Below are 22,526 nucleotides of genomic sequence, written 5' to 3' on the forward strand. Positions count from 1 at the left end.
GCCCCTGCTGGGCCGGGGGCGGCAGTTGGGGCGCGGGCTCGCGTGCGGGGCGGCTGCGGCCGGCGGGTGGGATGCGCTCGGCCCCGGCCGCGGGGCTGGGGATGCGCTTTCGCTTTCGCCGGGCGAGGGTCCAGGCTGTGGGCAGCCTGCGTGGGTGGGGCGTGGGCGGGGTTGGGGTCCGGATGGGGCGCCGGGGTCCAGCATCTCCGGTCCGCGGGGAGCCCGGCGCCACCTCCCTCGGGCCGCCGCGCTCCGGGGCGCAGACCCGATGGAGCGGTCGGGGAAAGGCTGGCGGAGCCTGGGGAGGACCGTGGGTCCTTTGTGCGCCCCGCCTCTCGGCGGCACCTGCCGGGCGCGCGTGGAGTGGGAGGGGGCAGCTGGCGTGGGAGGGGGCAGCTGGGGTGGGGGGGGCCGGGACGACACAGAGCCTGGCTGCCCCCCCGCGGGCCAAGAGGACCTAGGTCACAGGAGAAAGCGGGCACTTACAGATAGTGGCGGGATTCCACTGGCTTGAAGGCAGAGGTGTGAATCCCAGGGGAAAAAGTGAAAGGATTATTTTCGGAAGAGGGAAGGAGAGAAGCAGATGTGAGGTTGAGGGTCTCCTTGTGGCCCAAAGAGAGTCTTGAGGAGCTTGGGGAAAGTTTTCATGCAAATAAAGTGTCGACGAGGAACCGTGTTATTCTAAACATGGGGGTGGTATCTGTGAGATTCCTCTATCAATACCCAAGCGTCCTGACTGTGTATAGAAATGGAAAGACAGCCCTTGTTTCAGAAACGTCTTCAATTACTAGGATGGTTTGTATTTGTCCTTTGCTTCATTGAGCTTTATGTTGATAAGATGTTTGTTGCTGTGAAATTCCTTTTGGAAAGTTTGCAGGTGAGTTTGGAACCGGTGATCAGTTGCTTTCACGCACTAATTGTCACAGATTCAAAGTAAGTTATCAACGAAGTGGTAGTTACTAAATATTTTTAAAAGCTTTGTTGTTCCAAAACATCTGAAGTTTTTTCATTTGTACCATTCCTTCAAATAAAGTAATGTGGTTACCCCCTCCCAAATTGAAAAAAACTTTGTAAGATTAATATTGAGACAAAGTACATGATATATGAGAAAACTCATATTTGGAAAATGCAGGACTTAATGTACGATTCACTTTTTTTTTTTGTTAAGTTGGGCAAAGAGGCATTGTTAGTCTTCCATGACTATTATTTCGTCAAGTATTTATTGGGTGCTCAGTAGGCTCTGTGTGAAGGCTTGGGGTGTTCTGATAAGTACAGCAAAATCCTTGTTTTCTTGGTGCTCATGTTCTAGGGCAGGAGGTGATAATGCATAAGTAATTAAATGAGAAAAATGTCAGCGGTAAGTATGCACTAAATAGTGTGATGGTAGAGACCTTGTCTGAGAGCTGCTTTCAGGTTGTGTAGTCGGAGGTGTACCCAGAGGAGTTGACAATTAATGATATTGTTGAATTGCCTCAGAATCTTGGAGGTTGTCTGGTTCATGCTTTTTGTTTACAAATATTGGACAACTTTGATTCTGAAACTAAGCCAATAGTCCCATTCATTTTAAGTATATTTGACTTTTATTATGTGCATAAGTATGGCCTGCATTTATGAAACACAAGTCCTTTTATAGTATTTGGTTTGAAAAATGTATGTATATATATTTACTGTTCTGGATTTCTGACATTTCGGTGTAGCCCTTTGTAAGTATATCAGGGCAACATTTAGTTTATTGCAGAAAATGTATAATTATCAAGAAATATTTATAAATTTCTTCTAGATTACACGTCTCAGAAACATTCTATATTAAAGTATACTTCAGTATGATGACAATTGTTTACTTTAATGGAATTTAATGTGTAATAAATAGGGCTTCATATCTCTGTTGAGTGGTGATTCCACAAATACCCATTGCTCACTTAGCCTGTGTCATACACCATGGGAGGCACTGGTGTTACTTGGAGTCGCCTATCCTTGAGGAGCCTGCATTCTAAGAGTATAAACTTAGTACATTGTAACATTTCCTTTCTCTGAATGAAATATGTAAATGACAGGGAAAGTTTCACAGAGGATTGGATGCCTGAGCAAAGACCACTAAAGACAAGATCCATGTGGCAGGCGGGTTCGTGTATTTTAAAGAACAAGTATTTATGAGCTAGGTAAACCTGGTTTTGAATCCTGGTTAGTTATGTGGTATTGAGAATGTCACTCAGTCTCTTTGAACTTGAGTTTTCTTATCTATGAAGTGGTGAGGATAAGCTTTACCTTGTAGATTTCGGATGTAGATTAGTTTTCAGTATTTGAGATAATGTGTGTTTAACGGCTCCTGCAATGGCTGGTACATAATGGATGCCCAGTAGATGAGAGACAGTAATAACAAGGGGGAGAGGATGTCCCATGGAGTAGAGAACAATATGTGAAAGACATAGAAATGAGAGGCATCTTTTGTCTCCATTTTGATTGTTTTAGATGTAACGCAAAACCTGACTCAAGTTGGTTTTAAAATACGAAGGGAATTTATCATTTGGTTTTAATTTTAAGTAAGACTTTATGCAATGGCTGAATGATGTTGCCTAGATTTCCCTCATCCAGAAATGGCTGCCTCCAGCTCCTGGAGCTATGTACTCTTGTTCCAACTTTTCCAGAAATTGTGCAGTTCACTCCGAATTCGCATAGGTCATAGGGCTACCTTGAACCAGTGCCTTTATTGGTCACACGTTCTACACTGGCTTCATTGGAACAACAAGGATCCCCAAACAGAGTTCGTAAATCAGAAATCTGGGATTCCTGGGAAGGAACGGATGCCGGATCAAATGTCTGCGGCAGAAATATTGAAGGGACAATAAGTAGCTCTTAAGGGTTTTTTTCCTTTGAAAAGCAGTAGTGCAGGAAAATACCTTAAGAATAACAACCATCGCGTCTACCAATAATTATATATTTATTATTCAGATGACATGGTATAATTAAAAGAGTATGAATTTTGAAGTCAGATTTTGACATTGCCACTAGCTTTGGGACTTATGGCAAGGTATGAAGCCAGGCCGCAATGTGCTGGTTGGCCTGGATCTATCCTCTCAGCCTCAGTTTCTTTATTTGTGGTAAGATGATAATGTATAGCTTAAGATTGTTATGAAGATTAAATGTTACGGTTCACTGAGCAGCGAATATATGTGTATTAAATAAGGCATGCTAGCTGCCACTGGGAACCCTGGTGTGCCTAGAAAATGCTGGTACACAGTAAACCGTGTCTACTATCAGAATTCTAACTTTTACGATAGTTATGTACCTTTTATTACGTAACAATCTTTGTTTAAGTAAATGTTAATATTACTAGACTCAGAGCTAATCTTTTTTCCCCAGAGGGCTGTCCTATATGATGTTCATTCGGGGTATATAACAATTTAAATTGTGAAACTTTAAAATAGACTTTAGGTTTAGATGTAGTTAAACTTCATTATTGAGGGAGAAAGGGGGTGATGTAACAGACTGATTTGTCACTTTCTTTCAGGTTCTATCTACAGAAATCCTTAAAATTATGAATTGACACTCTGTTGCAGCCAATAATAAAATATTGCTTTCCTGTTAAAGATGTTTTAGTTGAATTAAAGACTAGTTTTAAACCAAATTATTTGTTTTGTGTAGAGTAACATTAATTTAATCAGTAAATAATATAAGAATTGTTCTATCCTTAAAAAAGAATTCATAAATTTTTTAGAGAGGGTTTAGATAAAATAAAAAAGTAACATTTGAGAAACACTTTGTTTCTCTTAATACCAGCTATTTTATCTGGACAAGTATTTGAACTTGGAATTTCACAAGTGGATAAATGTAGCTGGATAAATTATACTTTGTTAACTTTGTGTGCATTTTGACTTTTGGTGAATATTGCGAGAATTTTAACTTTTTTAAATTAAAGTTGGACGGATGAAAAGAGGCATTTAATTGTCTTTAATACAATTATTAGCATTAGAGTGGATTGCAATCAAGTACCCTTTAGGAGCTCTGCTTATAGTAATTTAGGACCTTACATCTTTTCCCACCTTTTTTAGTACTCTTCATTCAGGGAGCTATTTTGACAAAGTAGTACAATTTCAGTTTACTGTAAGTGGGAAAACTGATACATTGTTGCAAGCTCTTTGATGGGGAAGTATGAAAATCAGTACAACTAACAATGTGGGAAGATATGAACACTTCCTTATTTCTCTCTTCAAAGCTTGATCTCTTAATAAATTTTGGTGGCTCTAAATTGGAACACTTAACTTGGAACAGTTGTATTCAGTAGGTACATACTGTGTTTACTCGAAAATAAGACCTAGCTGGACAATCAGCTCTAATGCGTCTTTTGGAGCAAAAATTAATATAAGACCCGGTCTTATTTTTACTATAAGACCGGGTCTTAATATAAGACCAAATATAATATAATATAATAAAATATAATATAAGACCGGGTCTTACATTAATTTTTGCTCCAAAAGACGCATTAGAGCTGATTGTCCAGCAAGCTCTTATTTTCAGGGAAACAGGGTACTTATATAAAAAGATTGCTAGTGTTTCCTAAAGAAACTTGATATTTTTGAAATGTAAAAATTACTCAAGTTTTTTAGGAATGCTTTTTTCATCAATTAAAGAAAACAACCTATATGTCAGTTAAGTTTAATTTTGACAAGAGCCGTTTTTATTTCATTCTTTTTAAATTTTTATTTCAATTTTAATTTTTATCAAAAGAATACATGCACATAATTTAAAAAGGGAAAGGCTTATAGCGAGCAAAACCAGTCACCTGCTTCTCCATTTCTGATCGCCATAGACAATGGCTTTGGACTCTTGTCTGTTTCCTCCTTCTGTATTTATCTTAATATTTCTAAGTAACATACTCAAAATGTAGCTTTTTTTTTTTTTTCAGTTTTAGCTTTTACTGACTATTGTACAAGGAGGAAGGTAAGGATTAGACCCTTTTAACACTTACCTTATTCCACTATACTTTGCTTCTACCGTTAGTATAATTATATCCCAATTTTTGATTAAATCACTATTCAGTATTTGTCTTATTGCAACTGTGTACGGATTATTCTCAGCTGTGTTAAGTAGGTAGTATATTACTACTACTACAGATATTTTTCTTTTTGTACAACCTTCTTCCTGAAATTGATAATTGTCTAGTTTTCTTCATTTGCTTTGTTTTCCATGTATACTCGTATAACGTTAGTATATTCCCAGATAAATGATCTGTCTGAGGTATAAAACTTCTTTCAATATGATCAGACACGTTAGATACCCCCCCCCCCCGCCCCCAAACCTTTTCTGGGTACTTCTGTCATCCTCTGGTGTGGAAATGCTCTAGTCCTGCTGTGCAGCTGTCATCCTGGGACTTTCCTTCTGTCGCCATCATAACACGCCTAACCTCTGTGCCAGCCATTCCCGGGATCCCCACATCTCCATCAGCCTTCTGATGAAAGGTTAATGGGAGATCATTTTTGATCATTTTGGTCTCAGCTACGTGGCTGAGAATGTCTTATTCTGCCCTCCTTTTTAACTTAATAGTTCGTCTGTGCTCACAAAGGTGAAATATTCTGCCCTTGGAATGTTTAAGGCATTGCTTAAGTTGTCTTCAACCTGCAGTATTGCTGTCTGGCTATTCTTACCACTGGTTTTTTTGTGTCCCATTCCCCCCCCCCCCCCTTTGGGAGTATGTATGATCCTCTTTTTTCAGTCCCACTGTTTTGAATTTTCTATTGAAGTATTTTGATATAGATCTTTTGTTCAATGTTTAGACATTTTTGGGACTCGTTGGTTTGGAAACTCATACTTTTTTTAGTTCAAAGATATTTTCTCTGATCTTCTTGTTGGGGAAAAAGCCTGGCTGCCCCTCTTCCAGGAGCCATGTTGAGGCCGTGGACTGGGGGCATAGAATTAGCGTTCAGCATGTGGGGTGCCAGACGAGCCCCCAGTTTTTAGTATGGTACCTAATAGCAGTCTTCCTTTGGACTCTTGTCTGTTCCCTCCTCGGTATTTACCTTAATATTTCTGTTAAGATGCCTGAGTTCAGAGTCTGCTTGGTGTCATCTCTGCATGTTAAATGTCCTTCAGATTTTTCTGCCTGCGGCCTGGTACATAGGGGTAGTCTTGTGGCTTTTGGGGAACAGGCTGTTTTTGACCCTGTGTAAATTGTCGCCCCTTCTGATTCCTTTGGTAATCTTTCCAAGGTTCTGTGGTAGTTGTCTTCCCCCACGTCTGTGGGAGCTTCCACTTTGGCTTTCTCGATTCTGTAGTCAGTTGCTGCTGGTATATTCACGTCTAATCATCTTAGTTTTCTTAGAGAACCATAGTGTGCTCTTGGGCTCTCCCTTGTTCTCTGTCCCTCTGTCTCTGTGATAAGACCAAGCCGGACAATCAGCTGTAATGCATCTTTTGGAGCAAAAATTAATATAAGACCCGGTCTTATTTTTACTATAAGACCGGGTCTTAATATAAGACCGAATATAATATAATATTATATAATATAATATAATACCAGGTCTTATATTAATTTTTGGTCCAAAAGATGCATTAGAGCTGATTGTCCAGCTAGGTCTTGTTTTCGGGGAAACAGGGTATTTATATAAAAAGAGTGCTAGTGTTCTGTAAAGAAACTTGATATTTTTGAAATGTAAAAATTACTCAAGTTTTTTAGGAATGCTTTTTTCATCAGTTAAAGAAAACAATCTATATGTCAGTTAAGTTTTATTCCTCTGCTGTCTTTTTATTCCTCTGCTGGCATTTCAGTGGGGTTTAGAGAGAGAGAGTGAGGTCACTCTTGGCTTTTGTCCACTTTTAACTAGAATATCTTAATTCGTTTAAATTGTTACTTGAGTATTTTTTTAGATGATTGCCCTAAGTGTGTTATAAGGACCTTACAGTGTAATATTTTTGACTTTCAAAAAAATCCCCAAATAATAATTGTGGTTTACACTATGGGTGTGTGTGTGTGTGTGTGTGTGTGTGTGTGCGCGTATTTTCAGTGTTTTCAACTTGGGTTCTGGATAATATTTTGGACTATCCGATACATACAGTGCTTGGCGTCAACAGTCTGTAGAATCTTGATAGAATCTTGATAACCTGTTAAAGCCATCTTCCATCTGTTGTAGATTTTAAATGTATAATTTTTATAATATGAAACATTATATGGAATGTCTTTACTTAATAGGATTGGAATAGATCTTAATGTCAAATTAACTATTACTTTATGCCAACAATAGCAACCACATAAAATTTCCATAGCCTATTACAGTGTTTTAACCAACTTCTCCCCCAGCAGGAGAAAAACAATTAATAAAACTAAATAAGCTTTCTTAATCATCCAGCACATATTGTCATTTGAGTTGAACAAATGGCGATTAGCAAGATTGAGGCATAGTTAAGAGCAGCGTACTGGCGGACAGATGGAGTGAGTCACACCATCTGGTTGCAGTCATACCTGGGTGGTGGTCGTTAACACGAGCTCTCCTGGGGATCTGCATGTGACTTAATTATCCTGCAGAAACATATTGGGCTCCACCAGTAGGTGACTTTGGAACTTTTTGAAACCAATTAGCTGGCAAACATGCTATCAAAATATCAATACTACTGTTACTAAATGAGTCATTATTTAAAAAAATTTTTGCAGTAAACTGGAGATTTAAAATGTGTTTTTTAGAATCTGGAATGGGTGGTACTTTAATATTGGCACTGTAAAAATGTGTGGTATAAATCTGCCCCAAACTTTTATCCAATAGTTATGACTAATGTCATTACAGTAAAGTGTTTTATAAACACTGAATTCACATGGCAGTTACACTAGGCTTAGCAAAAGAGGGAAGTGGCACCAGCTTCCAGGAACACACCTTAAAAATAACTAGATAAATAAAAATTCAGTTTGATCAATTAAAATTTTGTTTATCTAAATGATCAAACCCAGTAGGTGAACGTGTTCTGCTAATGAGAAAAATGAGTGCCCCCTTTACTCAGCACAGTACCTTTAAGATTAATCCAAGTTAGTCATTACGTGTATCAGTCATTTTTGTTTCTCCTTTTTGCTGAGTAGTATTCCATTGCTTGTGTATTTTGCATTTCCCATTTGAGGGACAATTGGGTTGTTTCTAGTTTTTGATGCATATGAATAAATCTGCTACAAGTATTTATGTACAGATTTGGGGGTGAACATAGTTTTTATTTCACCTGGGTAAATACCTACAAGTAGGTTTACTTGTCATAAGGCAAGGGCGTATTTATTTTTTTGTTTTGATTTGATTTTCCTTTTATGCTGGGTTGGAAGCTGTAAATTCTGTGTGTGTGTGTGTGTGTGTGTGTGTGTGTGTGTGTGTGTGTGTGTTTAAGGTCACCATTGAAATGTTATTCTCCATAGTAGCATTCTAGAGTTGATCAGTATTTTAACCTTCCCCTAATGATGCAAGGTGTTTAAAAATAAAAGGACCCTCACTTAAGTGCTATTGCTGATGAGATGTTATTCCCCCCCCCCCATAAATTGGATATTTTTTAATCAGATGATGTTTGTTTAGATTTGCCTAAGTATTTACCAGTTTCTTTGCTCACCCCTTTGTGTCTTACAACCTTCGTGGGGTCATTTTTTTTCCTTCTTAGAGTATGTGCAATATGTTTCTTGAGTGAAGATCTCCTGGGTTAAACTCTTGGTTTTTATTTATCTGAAAATATCATTATTTTGACCTTACACTTCAAACATAGTTTTGTTGGGTTCACATCTGTTATTTTTTCTTACTGCATAAAGATAATATTCCACTGTCTTCTGGTTTCTAGTTTCTTGGATCCTTTTCTTTTTCTTCTGTTCATTTATTTTTTCTAGTTTTTCTTCTTTTTTCTTCTGGTTTCTATTGACAAGTCTGCTTTTAATCCAATTATTATTCCTTTGTCTTTTCTCTCTGATTGCTTTTAAGATGTTCTTTTTGTGTTTGAAGTTTCACCAAAATGTTTCCAACTGTGGATTTTATTCTGATTTTGGTAAGTTATGCTTCCTCTATCTGTAGATGCATGCCTTTCATTGGATCTGAAAAATCTCCGCTCTTATCTCTTCAAATATCACTTCCTTTATTCTTTCAGTTCTCTCCAAAGCAAGGTTGTTGGTTAGATATATGTTATACCTCCTAATGTCCTCTTTTTTTCCTTCCCCCCCAAACGCTTGTCTTTTCTGCCCCTTACAGCCTGCGCTGCCCTCTTGGTTTCTTCTTTGCTGTGTCTAATCTGCTCTTTAACTGATTTGTTGCATTTTTAATTTCTACATTTATAATTTTTTATTTCTAAGAGTTCTGACTTTTGAATTTGCCTAGTTATTCTGATAATTAGATATCTCTGTGTATTTTATTTCATCTTATTTATTTTAATGTTTCCTGTATACTGTTTATTTTACATTATATATTTGATAATCCCAATATTAAAAGTCTGAGGAAGAGGTGGTATAAATCTGTTATTTCTACTGACTCAGGCTCAGTGGATTGTTTTGTTGTGTGATGATTTTTATTGCAACTTAATATTTTATTGAGTTTAATATTTCCAAATCCTGGTAGTATAGATTGGAAATGCATCTATTTCTCTTGAGAGGATTTGCATTTTTCCCACGGGGATATAAGGATTAAATATGCAAAATGCCAGTCTGGATATTTTATAATATTAATTTCCTTTTGCTGTATCAACTTGTATTTTGCCTGCCAAATTTTATAAGCACACTTGACATCATATAGTTCATTCTTGGTTATTTTTTGTGGCTACAACTTAGTCTTTTAATTTAAAATTTATATAGTCTATACAGATTTTAAACTTGCGTATTATCATTTCATAGAAAAGTATTCATTTCTATTTTCTGTTATTATGGAAACAGTAAATTATGGGATAATTTAAGTTTTTGTTGTGTGTGGAGTGAATGTGTACAATGTTTTGTATAAGGTTGAACCTAGGTAGAAGTTATTACATCTCAATAGAGATCCAAAGGAATTCCACTAACTTTTTTTGCTTGATAATTAACATATTTGAGATATTTAGAACAGTGATTCTCAACTAGAGGGATTTTTACCACCCCCTCCCCGTGGGGGAGATTTGGCATTATCTGGAAAACATTTTTGATTGCCTCTACTGGATTGGGGGTGCTGCTGGCATTCAGTGTGCAGAGGCCAGGGGTGTCACTCTCCATCTTACAATGCACAGGGCAGCCTCCTTTCCCCCCAGTAAAGAATTGTCTGGCCCAAAATGTTAATAGTGCCAAAGTGGAGACACCTTGAATTAGAGAAATGAAGATGAAGTGTTGATGCTGGTACCATGTTTCCCGGAAAATAAGACTAGGCCTTATATTAATTTTTGCTCCAAAAGACACATTAGGGCTTATGTTCAGGGGATGTCATCCTGAAAAATCGTGCTAGGGCTTGTTTTCGGGGTAGGTCTTTTTTTCAGGGTAACATGGTAGGTATATTTGGGAAAAAAGGTTTTCCAGGCCTTTTAAAGAAAAACTGAGAGAAAGACTTAGAAAGGAAAATTCCTTTTTCCTTCCCTATTTTCTTTCTCTAATTCTTAGCACAGACATTCACATCCATAAAGCCAGGACTAAATTTTTTACTATTTCTACTAGTCAGTTGGACTTCCTATTATTTCTTACTATTTGTTACAGGGTAACACAAATTCATTGTAGGAAACTTGGAGAGAATAGAAAAAAATCATTCAATCCATTACCTGTATGCAAGGACTGTTACGATTTTGCAGAATTTGGTTTGTCTGTTTTCTTTACAGATACTTTTTATATAGTTCTGATAATGTTATGTAATTCTTAAATTAAAATCTAAGCATAAGTGTGCATAATATTATGCAGTTTTATTGTCATTTATTTAACCATTTCCCCTTTGGTATAGAAGTGTTTCTAATGTTTTCCGATGATGAGCATTTTGTACACAGTTAGTTTGCTATGTTTCAGATTCCTTCTTTAGAAGAGATTCCTAAAAGAGTATTACTGGGTCAAAAGGCGTGAATGAGGTTCTTGGTACATTGGTAAATTTATCCTGTTATCAGTGTGTGAAGACTGCTCACTTTCATTGCAGACCCATCAGTCTGCATTCTACTGAAGAGACTGAAAAAGTCAGTGTTCAACTTTTTTTTACCAAATTATTTTATAAGCACATAATATCCACGTAGAAAGTTTTTGGAGGCTTAAAGAAGAGAAAAATACTTGTACATCTGTGCATTAAGAATGTAGTTAATCTGCATGAATAAATGGAATATACAGAAATCAACATGAGCAAATGTAATACTTCCTCAATTTACGTAATTAATGTGGTCTTGTAGAATTGTGTCTACTTGTTTTGTAAATCAAATCCTACTTTAAGTGTACTGAGAAAGCTCATTTAAAGAAATCCTGTAGTAAGTGTTCTTGATAAGTGGGGAAAAAATGTCCTTTCATAGTTTGGTTATGAGCACATTCTGGTTGTATTTGTTTCATAAGTTCAAAATTTTGTTCACTTAAGTAATGAATACTTTCTTGATGCATAAATGGACCCTGTGATATGGTAGGAATTCGAGATGTATGACTGAATAAGTAATACACTGGACTGCTTTCATGAGATCACGTTTGTGTCATGTAATTTAAAAAGAACTAGGGATTTCTTCATGTAATGATTTGAGAAGTTTAGGGGTATGATTTGTTGCTCCAAAATTTCTATCCAAACCATACGCCTGGTAACCGTGTTTGATATTTTCTCATTAGAAAGTAATTATTTTACTGCAGAGGAGCTGGGAAGGTAAAGGATTGGCTGGGACAAGGAGGAGGCGTTAGGGAACGAGGAGAGATGGAGTAGCTGAGCGGGAGAGACAGAGGGATTTGAGAGAACAGTAACTTAATTCTTGTTTTGGAGCTAGGTAGGGTGTAAATACATATCATACATTAATGAGCTTCCCTGAAAATGGTGAATTTAGTCTTGTTCCCATATTAAGGATGAGTTGGAAAACAAAGTGTCATGCTGTAAATGAATAATACTGACTTTCCAAATTTTCCCTTTTGGAAATTTAAAAGTAATCTTGAAAGCCTTAATTTGTTATTGCAAATTGTAAAGGTACTTGAAAGTAATTGACGCTGTAGCTATTTTTTCATAGTTAAATTTGATAGTTTCACTAGGATGAAATTGCTGTGTTCAGTTTCTCTTGCTGTGAAATCTTAATTTCTGTAGTATGACTTACCAAGAACTACAGGGAAAATAATTTGTTAATTTAAAATGTAAACAAAGCAAAACAGCGCAACAAAATCTAACTTAACGTTTCTCCACTTTGAAATGTGAAACAGATAAAGTGCAGCTTGTCATAATTCAAAGCATGATCTGAAAAGGGCGCCTGCCATCTATCTCTGACAGGAGGAAGAGAAAGAAGCAGCTGCATATAAAAGTTGAGCTTCTGTTAATTTTGAATCTCCTTATTGTTTTTGATTTGGACTACTGTGAATGTCTAGAATGTTACACACCATATTTAATTATTCTAAAATGTTTCCAGAATTTTTTTGGAAGACTTGGTTCATGTGTTATTTCACCTCATTATTAAGTCATTTAATTAGCATGGATGATTGCAAGATGACTATGACAAATTCTGTAAAAATATTGCTAATCAGCTCTAAGACCTGGATTCCAAGTGAAGCCTTTACCAGCGGATATGACTCGACAGTAAACTTTGCACAAATTATGTTGTTACTTTGCATGGAGTATTTAACCCTTGTTCTTGTGGGTGGATAGCCACTTTATGGTATTTGGACAAGGTGTAAACAGTTCTTACTTTCTCCGCGTGCACTTCTATTTACTTTTTCATGTGCATATAACACATCTTCAAGAAACTTAGGATAATGTCCTCTTAAGGCCATCTATGGAGAAAAGTCTTCCAGGCTGTAAAGGACCTTAAAAGTCACTTAATCATGTATCCAGCTATTTCTTCAATCCCTTCTCCATGGCCCTGCTGTTTCTTCTTGAACACTTAACTGCCTCCCGAGGTGATGCACAATGTTCCTTGTTATCAATCCTTATTTGAATTGATGGAGATATGGGACTTTATTTTTATCGATTAATAACTTCAAGTTTCCTTAGGTTAGTTTTAATTTTCTAAATTAGCCTCAAACTTAAAGGTAGTGCTATTTGATTAGAATATTTATATAGCGCCAAACTTTTTAGGAAGTATGAAAATACTTAAAAAATTAATTAATTTTTGAATTCTTTACCGCAGAGCTCTTCACATATATTGTCTTTTCCCTCCATCAAAAACACGCGAATGCAATATTTGTATTTCCTAGAAGCTCATGTGTTACAGGGACTATGTGTTCCTAACTAGTTGGTTACTTGAATTTATCTTTAAATCTATTATTCAGTGTGGGTCTAGCCAAACTTATCTTGACATACCTGTTGTGGGGATTAATAGTTTCAAGGAATTTTAAAATACTTTTTATGAAATGAAAATACTGTTCCAAATTTAAATGTACTAGCTAAACATGTTTTTCAGTGATGTGTAATTTTAAAAGTATATAGTAATAAATTTATAAAATGTTTTCTCTCTTAGGCGAGGATTAAATCCACCACACAGGGTGAAATCTATCTCCATGACAACATTCACACAACAGGAAATTGAATTCCTGCAAAAACATGGAAATGAAGTAAGTGTTTTTACAATTTCAACTTTTTTGTTGGCAGTCATTTTAGTAAAATTTAATAAGTTGTTTGGAATGATGAAGTTCACTGTCTAAAGTTATTTTTATATTTTATACGTAGGTATTTTAGAATGTGTTTATTTAGTAATATATTTTGAATTAATAGCTGCTATCTAAAGTACTTTGCTTTTAACCTGAGGTAAAACACATTTATTTAAAATTTTTCAGTGTTGACTAGAAAAGGCATTTTTGAAGGAGTAACTGTTAATCTTTGCTTTAAAAGTTAAAAAAAGAGAGGAAAAGAAGGAACTTGGTGGTATTACTGTAAACTTGTGTTAGGCTGTTGTGTGGTCAGCTTTTACTTGAGGTCCCCTCCTTCCTTTTCACTACATTTTTAACTGTGGATGTGTATGTGATGTTTAATGTTGACCAGGTGCCCAGGACGGAGGGGCTTAATAGTTCTGAGGGGACAGCTGGTGTCATGGGGAACCCAGTAGTTGTGAAGATTGGTAGAGGAGCTTTTCCTTCCACTCTGCTTGAATGGGCTTCCAGTAATTCCATTCTGTTTGTCTGCTTTCTTCTTTTTAGTTCCATGTTTTGCATTAGTAAAAGTGGTAATCTAATACTTGAAAAAAGAACTGTAATATTAACAAAGAAAGTGGGCATCTTTATAATCTTGGGTTAAAGATGAGCCACTCACCCCCTTGGTTAATAGTAGCCATTGTTATTTCACAGGCAAGTCTTACCACTTTCCAGAAAGGAAATGATAGTTTAGTTGTACTATTCTGGTTGCATGTTTTTGAGAGAAGAGACAGAAAAGAAGTTAAAGGTTAAGATGTTACTAGTTTCAGTCTTCTCTTTCCCGTTCAGAAGATGTATACAAGCCTCTTGCCCTCCGCTTCCCTTTGTTCGTAACACTTTAATGGTAATTTCAAACTTTCTAGCATTCTTGTGATGCATGTGTGCTTTTGGTTCTAAAATAGTAAAGAAGTGTAAATGAAAGATGATGAAATATTTTTAAATACATGACTTATGAAGTGAGCACACTTTGAATTCTCCAAATTTCACTGATAAAAAATTATTTTGAATAATCAAGTTCCAGACTAATATGGTTACATTACAGGAAAATCTAAAGCTAGATGAAAGGGCGGAAGGTTTGTAATGACCGTTACGTATAGAGTAATATATTTATGGAATAAAATACAATTTAAACTATGTGTGTAAAGTTTGGCATTAGCCTAGCAGTGCATACTTGAAGTTATTTTCTTAGAATGTTGGCCTAGTATGTATTCTGTTCTTAGATTAAAAGTCTAATGACAGTAGATAAAACCAGAGTAACAGAACTGGAAAGGTAAAAGTCTATTGGAGGGGTAAGTCAAAAATAGCTGAACCTCTCAGAAGATAAGGTTAGGTGGAGACTAGTCCCAGAATACTAAGATTTTTTTTTTTGATTGTGACAAATACACTTAACATGAGATCTACTCACTTAAAACACTTTTAAGTGTCCAGTATAGAGTTACTAACTCTAGGCAGTGTTGTACAGCAGATCTCTAGCACTTTCTCAATTTGCATAACTGAACTTTATACCTATCAAACAGCAACTCCCCGTTTCCCCCTCCCAGCCCCTGGTAGCCACTGTTCTACTTTCTGCTTCTATGACTTTGACTGTTTTACATGCCTCGTATAAATGGAATCATACAGGATTCATCCTTCTGTCACTGGCTTATTTCACTTTAGCAAAATGCCCTTAAAATTCATTCATGTGTCACATATGGCAGGATTTCTGAAGGAACATTTTTTTAAGACTAACATCAAAATAAATTTAGACTATATGAAAGGAAATACTTGGTTCTAAGGCAGCTCATTATATCAAAAAGTAGAAACAAAAAGTAGAGAAGACTGGAATGGGCATATGAATGTTGAATTCTGAGGAGTCATGCAAATTGTAGGCCATTTGAAGCGCTCACATGACAGTCACTGCTCCGAACTGTGGGTGCTGTGACAGATGTGTTAGGAGGCCGACAGGGCGCACAGTCTCGTTGAGGGAGAGAGATCTGTAACGTAATTATAACACGGTGTTTGACAACATGATCAGAATAAGAGGATGCAGAAGTAATATGGAGGAGGGACTCAGTCTCTTGGTGAAAAGGAGAACATTGGGGTGATCTCACAAAGGAGGTAAAACATTTGCTGGTTTTGGAGGGTGACTACGACTTAAGTTGGCTGAAAAGATGGTGAAGGCAGACCGAACAGTGCACAGAGGAAAAGGGAAATTTGCAATAGTTTTTACTACTAGAAGATGCACCAGCCATTTAAGTACTTGTTAAGGAAGACAGACAAACCTTTTTGTGTCCCTAAGGACATCTTAGAACCGTAATGTCGGGTGAGGTATATTTACAATATTAGCCGCACCTGTGTTCTTGAAAACTTGGGCTGTGTAGGACTGATGTATTATGGCGTGTGGGATAGTTGGTACAACTGCATAAAGATACTGATTTCAAGTGCTTTATGATCAGTTTATCTTATGTAAACATTTAAATCGTAAGTATACATGCATAGAGCAAAGTATAGATTTTAATTTTTTATTTCAAAATATGTCACCATATTTCAACTGTGTTATCTTGCGTTTGGAAAGAACCATATCAGTCACATACGTTTTGGATTAAAAAGGCACTGGCACGCATCTTGTGCAGGAGTAGGTTCAGGCCTGAATCCAGATGAGTGTTCTGAAGTTAGAAGGTCAGGAAGTGTGCTGACTTCAGGAGCAGTCTCAGGACTTCTACCCCCACAGGGGAGTTTGGGTGTTCGGTTCTCACGATTTGGGGTGTTACTGGCTTAAGCAGGTAAGCCCCATGGTTGCCGGATGACTCACAATGTGTTGAACAGAATTAACCTACATTCCACATGCTTTTCATATTCCTCCAGACATTTATATGTGGGAAAAGGCTGTTTACAATTATCTGCGTGTGTAACTTAAATCTGTTTTATATGCTTGCATTATAGTTGTAAACAACTGCCAAAGAGAGTCATGCTGCCAAGTCCAGAACCAGTGGGAGGGGACTACCACGTGACAGGGCAAAGGGTATGGTCACGGGGAAGCCATTGAGACCAGTGCAGTGGCTCAGCATACGTGTACCTCTAGGGAAGGTTTCAATTTTCATTCAGAGCTCTAAGAGGTGTTCGCCGTTCTGATGGCAGCACAACTCGTGATATTTGAGTCACTAGCAGAGTGTATCTGCATTGGTAGCTGTGGTAAGTGAACAGTGTTATTACTATTTGTAAATATGTATCTACAACACGCTGAATATTTATAACAGTATATTATTACTAGTTTCTACATATACAGATTACAAATTACTTGAATGTTACTTTAGTATTCTCAGACTCCTACAGTGTTCAGTGGAGCAGATCTGTACGTTATTAGATTATAGAATATATTAGGTTGGTGCAAAAGTAATTGTGGTTTGAAAGGTTAAAAATAATTGCAAGAACCCCAGTTACTTTTGCGTCAGCCTAATAGTATGCCAGATGTTAGTCAAATATTTTGCAGCAAAGTACTTTACATTTATTATTTGCTGAAATGGTTTTGACATTTTTTTCCAAAAGTAAAATATTTCACCAAAAATTTCTACATATTGCAATGCTTTCTTTTGCAGCAGAATTTACTTTAAAAGTTGTGTGTCTGTGTGTGTGTGTGTGTGTGTAGTGCTTTCCTTCATATATGTCCTCTTGTGATATTGTGGGTAAATCATGGCTCTATAGTTAGAGGAATTTCACTATTGGCTTAACTTCTGATTATCAAAGTTAATGGAAGGAGGGCTGGTGAAGAGTAGTGTAGATAATTCAATAAAAAGAAAATGTAGCAGTATTTTTATTTTGAAACATAGTTTTTCTGTTCTAGTAGCAAATTAATCTTCCTGATTATGTTTTAGGACTGAGAGTCAAGGGGTTACTACTGATGCCCCGCAGGCATGTAGGCTGCATGTTGAAATAAGTCATGCGTTGATTGACAGTATTTGATCTTTATGCTAGATCATAAAAATCATCCCCAAACAGCACCTATTACTTTTAAAAAGAATCCTTCTAAAACAACAGCCCATGAGGTAAGGTGCGCATTTCCCCTGCTAACATTTATGATGGAGTCATTCTTCATTCCTTTTTTTTTTCCTTCTTCTGTCCCCCAACCCCCACCACACACTCCGGTTCAAGCCGTTGTTTCTCAGTCTAGTTGTGTAGGACACAGCTCCCTGGCCCATGCTGGTGTTATGAGTCTTGTGCTCCCCTCGGCTGACGCAGTTGGTCGCCAGTCATCGGTTGGCAGCTCACTCCGGCTGCCGGCCACTCAGCTGGCCACCGGCCGCTCCTGGCAGCACACAGCGGCTCACACCGACCTCCGACCTCCGGCCGCTCACAGCAGCCCAGCTCCAGGGAGAGCCATTGTTCACAATCTTAGCTGTAGAGGGCACAGCTCACTGGCCCATGTGGCAATTGAACCTGCGACCTCGGCGTTAGGGCGCTCCTACCACCTGAGCCACCAGTCTTCATTCTTGAAGCAGACATTTATTAATCACCTACTGTGTACCAGGGACTGTTCTTGGGTGTTAGGGGTACAGTGATGGGCGGAACCAGAGATGATACGTGCCCTGTGTAAAGCTTATAGTCTGGTGGGGAGACAACACAAATTACTGTTTATTTCAATTCCCTTTTGGTGTAAGAGTGAGGAGGTCTTCAGTCTGGAGTCGCAGATGCTCGGGAGTGTAGACACAACATTCTTCATACAGTTATACTTGGGGTTTAAATAGTCCTTATTTTCTGAGACAGCTCTTTAGGCCTTTGGGCACTTAAATAACCATCTTCGAGAAAAATTGGAGCTATTTTATAATCAGGAACAAGCAGTGCCACACATAAAAATATTTTTGTTTCTAAAAAAAATTTTAGATTCGAAATTCACATGCTGTGACAGCTTAAAATGCAGGTATCATTTGATGTGTTATACTCAGAATCTGTTATGAGGTTAAAGAGGACACTGGTGGTTATGTCCTAAATCATCCTGTCCTATAAACTAATCAGTGTCGGTCATTCTCAGTACAGAAATAGTGGATTCTGAAAAGTGTCAGAAAGAGCCATGGACGTTATCAGAGAAAAGACATGAGCTTTTGAATGAACCCCGAGGCAGTGCATGGAAATGTCATTTCTTTTAAGTTTGATTAAAAACTAACCAATCTAACTCAAACTACTTCTCTGTAGGGAAATTGCTAAAATTGGGCAGGGCTTGTTAAATTTCTTGAAGTGCAGTGGTCTTATGCATAAAGGGTGAGATTTGGATTTGGCAGGCTAAGCACGTTGGACAAGATGCCACTGAGCCTCAATTTCTACAACTGTAAAGTAGTAACAATATCTTCATGTAGAAAGGTTAGAATATTTTGAATTCAGGGAACCTGTGAAAGTTACCAGCATATTTCTTGTTGAGTAATATAGTCAAATGTTCATTGAATTAGAAACTAAGATAGTAGATGTAATAGGAGGATTGTTAATATTTTCTTTACTCCTTCCTTAGAGTGGACTCCTTGGGATTTTTCAGTTTTCATAGAACATAATGGTGTTATTTTAATATTTAGGTTTTGTATTCAAATTCTGGGGCATTTTAACTGTGCAAGTTTAAATAATAACAAAGTGGCAGTTATTTACATATTAAATGTCATTATTGAGTGGCAGAGTTAAGTTATATACATATTACTGTAGGATTTACAATTTCCTTGTTGCTTATAGCAGAAGTGGACAAACTGTTTCTGTAAAGAGCCAAATAGTAAATATTATAGGCTTTGTAGGCCACCTACAGTCTCTGTTGCATATTCTTGTTTGAAATTATAACCCTTTAAACGTGTAAAAATCATTCTTAGGTCGGGGACAGTAAAAAAATGGGCCAGTGGGCCAATTTGATCTGCAGGTGTTAATTGAAGACTCCTGGTCTGTGGAATTCCAAAGTTTTCAGTTCTCAATATAAATCCTTTTATAACCTGGCTTTTTTTTCCTAGTTAATCTTTTTCTTGCTTTATTTTCAGTAGAAATATTTAATTATAGTGATCTCTGTTTTTGTTTTCCATGTATGCTATCTGTATTCCACTTTTCTTGCCATTTTGCTCATGCTGTTTTATTTATCCTGAATCTTTTTTCCAAGCCCTATCAAATTTTTTTCTCTGCTACGAAGTCTTTTAGAAGTATATTAGCCCACAGAGGCTAAAACTTCCACTCTTATTGTAAACTTTTTTTTTTAAAAATGGCATTCACTGTAAGATTTTACATGATAAAAAAAAAATGCTTTCATAGTTTCTTCTGTATTGGTTTTATTGTCCTCAGAGCATTATAGACATTTTCATGGCATAGTCTTCCATGCTTGTTCATTATACTTGTTTTGTGAGAATGTACAAGAGTACATTCCAAGGAAGTTTCAAACTATATACCCACGTGAGTTTCATTGAATTACTTGTGGTGGGTTTTAAAATTTTTTTACATTTTGGTGGCTGGTTAGCTCAGTTTTAGAGTGTGGTGCTGGTAGTACCAAGGTTGCTGGTTGGATCCCCACATGGGCCACTGAACTGTGCTCTCCTTAAAAAAAAAAAAAAAAAAATTGAATTAAAAAAAACCCCACATTTTTTTGGTAAAAATTCCTAGGCTCTACTCCCCAGAGATTCTGACCCTGGATGTGAGGTGAGGCACAGGAGTGTCTGTTTGCATTTTCAGCCCGAATCCCATGTGATTCTCATGCCGACTGCTATGGACCATTTCAGAAAACCAGGATAGTAACTAAAGGCCCCAGACTGGGACTCAAAACAACCTGTAGTCTAGTTGCAATACCAGTAATTAATGACCCTGGTCACCTGGGCAAACCTCTTTACCCTGAGCTTCCCTTCCCTTTGTAATCCATGGGAAGTACCTGTCCTGCCTGTTTTATGAGGTTGATTTGAAAACGGTGTATGTGAAAACGTTTTGAAAACTGATGTATTGTGTAATTGTAGGATGTCAGTTTTATGAGCAAAGATACTTTTTCAATTGATTCCTAAGCTCAGGAAAAAAGTGTATTAGGAAATGGTTTGCTTTGCACTGAATATAGTGAGTTTAGCGTGGAGAGATTTTTGCTGAATTTTGGTCAATATGATGGTATTAATAAATGTGAAAAGTTACTTCAGTAATAATAGTAACATTTAAAAAGTAACTATAAAAATGTAATTATTTGAGAGAATATCTTCCTAGTGAGGCATTTGAGGTTTAAAACCATCTAGCTAAAATATTGAGGCACACTTTTGTACTATTTAAGAGGATATTTGCTTAATTTTTGAATGTTTATGGAGAAATGTTTAACATGGTTTAAAGCCTGGTCTCTATTTTCAAAGAAAGGTATGGTTTTAAAATTCTCTTTTTAATTCTAGCTGAATCTAATCAGTACTAACGTAATAATCTTTAAAATATTCAGTGTACTATTTGATATTAATTGTTGGGTTTCAGAGAATAATTAACAAAAGAATGTAGGAATGGTAGCTTTGTTTTTGTACATGTTGTAACGTGGGTTTTTTTGAATGATGACTTTAAACCCAGAGTATTGTAGGAGAAACTAGATGTTAGTTTGTAACTACTGTATTTATTTAACTTTTGGTTGGATTGATAATCCCAGGTCACATCCCATGTCACATTATTTTCTTCTGGCTATTCATTCCTCTCAGACATTATAGCTCCATCTCATCTGTGTTTCTTGTTTATATCTTTCTTAAGTGTGTTATTTTTATCTCATTAAAATTACGAATTGTTAGACTTTTTTGTTATTTTTTTAAAACTTTTATTTTGGAGATGTTCATATATTTATAAATATAGACAGAATAATATAACAGACTCCCATTAATTTATAGTCCTGCTCCCCCCTTCTTTTTTCCCTTCTTCCGCCCCCCACCCCCAATCCGGTTCAAGCCGTTGTTTCTCAGTCCAGTTGTGTAGGACACAGCTCCCTGGCCTGTGCTGGTATTATGAGCCTTGTGCTTCCCAGTCCCCGGCTGAGGCAGTTTGGTCGCCAGTCGTTGGTCAGCAGCTCACAGCAGTTTACTCCAGTCTCCGGCCACTCATGGCAGCCCAGCTCCAGGGAGAGCTGTTATTCACAATCTTAGCTGTAGAGGGCGCAGCTCACTGGCCCCCTGTGGGAATCGAACCGGCGACCTAGGCTCTAGGAGCGCTCCAACCACCTGAGCCACCGAGCCGGCCTGTCCTGTCCCTTTTTTATCATTTTGAAATGATCTGAGTCATACAGTTTTATCTGTAAACTCATCAACTAATGTTAATCTCTAAAAAAAACCAGGATTTAAAAAAACAATCATAATACCATTTTTGAGTCCATAAAAAGTCAACAATGATCTAGTTATCTAGCTAGTGTTCAAATTTTCTTCAGTTGTATAAATTTCCTTTTTTCTCTTCTCTTAAGAGCCAATTTGAATCAAGATGCAACACAAGACCACATGTTATGAGTAGAAATATGGGTTTTAAAACTGGACTGCTGATAAAGGATTGGAGGCTAGATGGATCCCAGACTGACCTGCAAAGGCCTGGTTGGGAATAGGCAACTACTTGAGGCCTGTATCACTTGCTTTGTGGGATAGAGACATGTTTGTGTCAGGACAGGGGGGCCTCAGACCCAGTGTCAACTCTGGGTCTGGGTCCTCTGTGGCCTGGGGGCCCTGCCATCCTAAGTCCCTGGGAAACACAGCTGTTCAGGTGACTTCCCGGCCTTTCAGCAAACGTGCAACACAAGTGCCCCTTAGTATACATTGTAGGTGGCGGAGTTGTGGCCTCTCACCTCTGTCTTTCCCATTGCTCCAGCATCACTGCTCAGGCTCCTGAAAAT

General features: G+C 37.4%; 1 protein-coding gene across 11 annotated transcripts in view; it reads left to right on the top strand.

Moving 5' to 3' along the window:
• Positions 1 to 22,526, top strand: part of AGFG1 (ArfGAP with FG repeats 1) — a 71,306-nt gene that overhangs the window by 232 nt on the left and 48,548 nt on the right. For all 11 annotated transcript variants that reach the window (XM_074314337.2, XM_074314348.2, XM_074314351.2 and 8 more), the window contains exon 2: positions 13,555 to 13,648. In XM_074314337.2, the coding sequence (XP_074170438.1) occupies positions 13,555 to 13,648 (94 nt within the window). The remainder of the gene's footprint in view (positions 1 to 13,554; positions 13,649 to 22,526) is intronic.

The sequence above is a fragment of the Rhinolophus sinicus genome, chromosome 17 (genome assembly GCF_057876585.1).
Source record: "Rhinolophus sinicus isolate RSI-liver-muscle chromosome 17, RSI-T2T, whole genome shotgun sequence".
NCBI classification, from domain to species: Eukaryota; Metazoa; Chordata; class Mammalia; order Chiroptera; family Rhinolophidae; genus Rhinolophus; species Rhinolophus sinicus.